The 6,000-nt window shown below is 48.1% G+C and overlaps 1 protein-coding gene across 2 annotated transcripts in view; it reads right to left on the reverse strand.

Moving 5' to 3' along the window:
* DIPK2B (divergent protein kinase domain 2B) overlaps nucleotides 1-5,735 on the reverse strand; it is a 28,437-nt gene extending 22,702 nt beyond the window's left edge. For both annotated transcript variants that reach the window (XR_008469100.1, XM_054219223.1), the window contains exon 1: nucleotides 5,350-5,735. Coding sequence is in view for 1 of the 2 variants with exons in the window: in XM_054219223.1 (XP_054075198.1) it covers nucleotides 5,350-5,573 (224 nt within the window). In the remaining variant the exon portion in view is untranslated. The remainder of the gene's footprint in view (nucleotides 1-5,349) is intronic.
* Between the last annotated feature and the right edge of the window lie 265 nt (nucleotides 5,736-6,000).

Below are 6,000 nucleotides of genomic sequence, written 5' to 3' on the forward strand. Positions count from 1 at the left end.
CCTGGGCAGCGGGGTGAGGAGAGACAGCCGAAGCCATCAGCTGAGGAAACACGCTTTGGAAAATATGTCTGTCTTGGCTTCCCACTTAAACCACCCCTGGTCATGAACAGTGCCATGGGGCAGGGGGGCTGAAATGCCCAAACGAGCTCTTTTGGGCCATGTGGAGAGAGGGAGGGAAGGAAGGGAGAGGGCTGCAGGGTTTTGCTTCACGGGAAATCCCCAGCATTTTTAAATTTCCTTAACCCTAGAGAAAGGGGCCCAAAAAAGGAGTACTCAACACTTAAAGGGACCCTGCAGAAGAAAACCTCCTGACGATAAACGTATTTGGGAATATCAAAATGACCTTTTGTTTTGAGGTGGTGGCTTTACTCAGTACTGGGGTCGACAGGTCCCCCCTGATGTCACTGGTTGTGTTTTAGCCTCCAGGATGAGCGACCTCCCCAGGCAATGGCAGAGTTTGGGGTGCGACTGGGGGGATGGGGGGACGGGGGGACGTGTGCCCTGGGCGTGCAGCACCACAGTAGCCATGGAGATCTTGCACTAATTTGCTCCCCCTACACAGGCACAGGAGGGGAGCATATGGGCCGGGTAATTAGGCTGTGACGATTTTTTTTTTTTGTTTCAGCAGCCCCCTCAGCCCTGCCCACACACGCGTCGCACATGCGGGAGCCGAGGAGCGCAGTGCCAGTTTTGCAAGTACGTCTGTAACCTGCTCTTGAGAAGCAGCTGAACTCTGGCCTTTGGTTTGCCAATGTCATGCATTCCCTGCCTCTTGAACCTCCTTGCCCGAGAGCATAAGAAAGTGCATCCTAATTTAATCTCACCATAAATTAAAGCCGATAGCTCAGAAGTGAAACAGGAGAGGCAAGAGGCTCCCTGCAGGATCAGCTAGCTGGAGTTAGATGAAAAGACATTAACAAATCTGAAAGCTGAAGCTGATCTAGTATGAGAAGGTAATTTTGTATCAGAAATAGTGTGGCCATGTGTACTCGGCACTGGTAAGGCCCCATCTGAAATACTGTGTTCAGTTTCGGGCCCCTCACTACAAGAAAGACATTGAGGTGCAGGAACATGTCCATAGAAGAGCAACAAAGCTGGTGAAGGGTCTAGAGCACAAGTCTTATGAGGAGCGGCTGAGGGAACCAGGATTGTTTAGCCTGGAGATAAGGAGGCTGAGGGGAGACCTTATCGCTCTCTACAACTACCTGAAAGGAGGTTGTAGAGAGGTGGGGGTGGATCTCTTCTCCCAGGTAGCAAGTGATAGGACAAGAGGAAACGGCCTCAAGTTGCACCAGGGGAGGTTTAGATTGGATATTAGGAAAAGTTTCTTTGCTGAAATGGTTGTCAAGCATTGGAACTGCCTGTCCAGGAAAGTGGCTGATTCACCATCACTGGAAGTACTTAAAAGAGGTGTAGATGTGGTGCTTAGGGGCATGTTTTAGTGGTGGACTTGGCAGCACCAGGTTAACAGTTGGACTTGATGATCTTAAAGGTCTTTCCAACCTAAATGATTCTATGATCCTATAGTTCTATGATATTTCCTTTTGACTTCCATCTGGGAAATTGGCACAGAGAAATTTTAGGGGGACTAATTTCCTCTGATTTCATGCAAATAACTGATTTGGTGACACTAGCTGCCCTCCATGACCAGAGGCCGACCGGCCTCTTTCCCATGACCCCTCTTGAAGGCAGTGCTTCACTTCCCTTTCTCACTACAGACCCTGTGCAGCTCAGCTCTGGGGCAAGCTTGGGTGCCCGGGAGGAGAAAGCCTGTCTCCCCAAAGTGCTGATGATTGCTCTGCTTTGGCTTTCAGCTCTAGCCATGTGCCTCCTTCAAAAGATTTGCCACGGACATGCAGGTTAACCGTAAGTGGAGGAGCCCAGCCCCTTGTGCGAGCAGGTTGGGGGGTTCAGGCATTTCAGTCATTTGGGCATTTTGCCCAATATGAAATTGGAGCTTCCCTACAATTAGGGCATCTGGCAAGAAAATAAATGTCTTCTTTTTGGTTTTGGGGTTTTTTTTTGGTCTGGTTTTGAGCTAGGACGAAAGAGCAGAGAATAGTTGCTATGCCTCACTGTGATTTGTTGTGCATCTCAACCCCTCCCAGCGCCTAATCTGCAAAGCAGGCACAGTGTGCCAGGCACGTACAGGGAAGAGGTGGCTGTGGGCTGGGTTTCTCTTGCATTCCTTTTTTTTTTTTTTAAGTTAAGCATAAATGTGCCTTGTGAGTTGGCTCAAGCGTATGTGTTCAGGGAAGCTCACGTCGGGCAGATACCAGGAAAGCACCGCCTCCCGCATGCAAGCAACGCATGGACGTGCGAAATCCAGGGCTGAGCATTAATTTGAGTGCGGATGGAGCGATTTCCTCTGCAGGGCTCCCGGGGGAGAGGCACACGGGCCTGGGAACCTGCCATGGGCCACAGCAATTCTGTATTTGGCTTCATTTCTGGGCAGCGCAGCACAGGCCTGGCACACTTGCTAGATACTTTCAAGATTCATCATCAAGTTGTGCTGTAATAATAATTCAGTCTCGTATGAAGCCTTTTAGTTAAGGGCCTGAATGTGCTTTAATTAAGACTTTCAGTAAGATCTCTGTGAATAACTGAGTCACAGATTACAGATTTTAGATCAACCCAGAACTAAACGTTGAAGAAAATCAGACTTGTTTTTTTTTTTTCCTGCATGAAATGAAGTATTTTATTTCTGCCAAAATAATTTTGCTTGCATTTGGAGTTTTAATTTTTTTTTTAAATTGAGTAAGTTAAGTCTTTAAAACCAAAAATCGAGAAATGCCATATAAAACCTCATCAAATTGAAACACTCCAGCTTTCTCAGACTTCCTTCCCATTACTTATAGCCAAAGCTCATCACCAGCATTGGCACAAGTCTGCAAATAGTTTTGGTCAGCTCAGTTTCTCAGTGTTTTGAAAATCTAATATTTTGCAAGAACTTTTGCTGCACTCTGCTCTCAGGATGATTGGTAGTGGGGCTTTGGTAACCTCATTTACAGATGGATAAAGTTGGGCAAAGATAAGGGAAGTAAAGAACATTAGAGCACAAGATGAGTCACCAGCCGTTCTGGGAACAAAACCCACATCTTCTTACTCGTTAGTTGAGTGTGAATGCATGTCACAGCTCCCGGAAATGATGGAAAATTAATGAAGCATGTTCTAATGAGCATTAACACAGAGGAGTGCCAAGTGCCATCCACCTTTGTGAACATGTGAAAAGGTACACGGGGGTGGATCAAAGAGCATAAGCGCCACTGAATTTTCCCCTGTTTAACCTTCCACTTGCCAAAATATCCCAGCTGTTCAAGAAATCAACTGGGAGAACAAGTTTAACCCCTGCAAAGAAAAGCCTGAAGCTGACTGACTGCTCAGGAGAACATTTTTAGAACCTACCCTTTCCAAAGCGCTCAGAGCAGAACTGTATGTTATCACTTATTTTTGTGCGGCATTGCTTGTGGGAAGCTCGCAAGAGAGAAAGAAAAGTCTAGGAAAATAAAAGTTTAGGAAGCCCCTCTACCTTCCCTGAGGCAGGAGCATCGTGCTCCCACATGTTTGCAGCTCTGCACTCCCAGACCCTGCACCTCCTCTGCACACCCGCACCCCTTTCCTGCTGTCCCCCCGGTGGAAAGCCAGCGCGGGGGCCACCTGTTTTAGCTCATGTAGCACCTCTTTCCCATGCCCCGGTGCACCATGCAGCTGGCCACCCGCCAGCCAGAGGCAGTTGCTCGCTGCAGAGGGCTACTGCTATTTTGGGCAGGGCTGAAGGAAGCTGCATGGCCCCAGCCTCCCCAGCGGCTAAGCGGGAGCAACCGACACCATGCACCTGTGACACGCTGCATGCGTGGAAGCTGCTTTGTACCCGGCGGCAGTTCCCTAAAAACCCCGCACAGCGGCAAAGGGGCTGCAGCAAGCTGGGACACGGGGCAGGAGTCAGCTCCTGTGCCACCCTGCTGCTGCAGAGAATAAAATGTAGGGCAGCCCGTACCCCGAATGCACCCCCAGCCCCTGCAGACTCACACCAGCCCGTGTCAGCCATCTGACCACACTGATTGCAAATCCATCCTGCTTTTTGGGACAGGAGCCCTGGCTGGGCTTGGAGAAACCCAGCACTGCTGGCCTGGCCCTTCTTCGTGCCTCTGCACCCTACTTAATTTCACGCCCTGGCATTGCCCTTGGCATGAGCTGGGGGAGACAGAAAGCCAAGAGGGCAAAGTGCCGAGGGCTGGGACCCCCGGTGTGCCATGGCAAGGGGTGCCCCGGCCTAGCACAGCCACAAGCTGCCTTTCTCCAACTGCAGCAAGGGAAGGATGGATGTTCGGTATTACAAGTCCATCCCAGACAAACCATTATGGTTTTACTATGCTACATTTTATAGCAGAGTTTAAGATAAAAATGGTGATTTGTCCAGTATTATACTACTTACATTATAGCATTAAAAATACAATTTTACTATAATAATTTCTTCTCCCCCAGGCTTTTATATCTATAAAAGAATGTGCATATGGCTCTATAAATCATATCAGACCCAATAAACCCTTCCTCTGCCAAGCACTGCTTTTAACTTTCTCCTCAAATACACCAGCAACATTTTCCCTGCTGTCGTCAGATACGCTCTGCTTTTGAGCCTAAAACTGATTGGATCAGCCTGATGACCGCTTGGGCAGCGTATGTCTCATCGACTTCGAAGCAGATACAATTTCTGCCTCTGCCTTCAAGTTCTCACAGAAACCTCCCACAAGCATACGAATAATTCAGTCCCGTCTATTTTCAAGTGTGTAGGTAACCTGATGTGCAAAGGTTCTCGTGCCTTCAGGCATGTTTAGATTGCTTTTGATCTTAGTTAATACGCACGTGAAATTCTGCACATTTGTGTTGTTGCACCTGGTACAAAATTATATAGCATGTTTATATGTTTGTAGTTAACATAGTCCGTTGGAAGCGTACAAAGCTAAACCCCCTTTGCATTTATGCAGGTGCTTATAATAAAATATTTCCAGAACATCTAAACAAGCTGATTTCTTCCTTCCCTCTTCCCTTCCCCCATCACTGCCTTGAACTGTTTCGGAGCCGCTCTCTGTGCAGAAAGTTGTGCCTTTTACTCCTGCTTTCAAATTACTATTCAGGGCTGAAGTCTGATCATGGTTGTGTGGCTTTAAAAGAAAACAGAGACAAAGCAGCAGCTTATAGACATTAATTAAAATACTAGGCGCTGTAATGGCAACCGGGTGCTAAGTTACTCTTTGCATTGTCGTTCATTAAAGTACTTGGAAATACTAACAAGCAACTTTCAAGTTACTACGCAGAATGCTTTAAAAATTAGTGTGCTGAGTTTCTGACCTTATTTCTTCTTTAAAGAATTTCTTGCAAATGGATGTCCCAATGCAGGCGTTGCATTTATCAAGTCCCAGGAAAGTCCGGCCAAAACTGTAGCTGGGTTTGGTGTGGGGCGCAGACGGAGAACCTGTTGCTGCTGTGGAAGGGTTACAGCTCAGAGCCAACACCAGGAGCAGCATCAACGAATCTGCAACTCTGGAGCAAAGGCAACATGTCCAGCGCCCCATCTACAGTAGCGGAGAGCTCTGCCTTTTGCCAGTTACCCCTCTCTATGCTTTCGGTCGCTTTTTGGTGACCTCAGCCTGCAGCGGTGAACCCCGAAACACAGCAAGACACGCTGGGTGCGGGAGACCCTGCCGCAGTCCCCATCCTGCCAGCTGGTCACTGGCTCTATTGGCTTGAGGTTTGGGTGGGAAAGATATGATGTAGGGTGGGGAGAAGGAAATACATGGAGGATGCAGATAACTTGGGTTGCCATGGCTACCTTTCCTTTACTTGGTGCAGCTGCTTTGGACCCTGCTGACCCTCCCATCAGCCGACTTGGAAAACAACACGAAGAAGTGCTCATCTGCACTTAGTGCAGACAAATGAAGGATATCCTGTCGCTGGAGCAAAGGGCATGTGCGGGACACAGTAAAAACTGATTTGGAAGGA

Source organism: Rissa tridactyla, chromosome 1 (genome assembly GCF_028500815.1).
Source record: "Rissa tridactyla isolate bRisTri1 chromosome 1, bRisTri1.patW.cur.20221130, whole genome shotgun sequence".
In the NCBI taxonomy this organism is placed as follows: domain Eukaryota; kingdom Metazoa; phylum Chordata; class Aves; order Charadriiformes; family Laridae; genus Rissa; species Rissa tridactyla.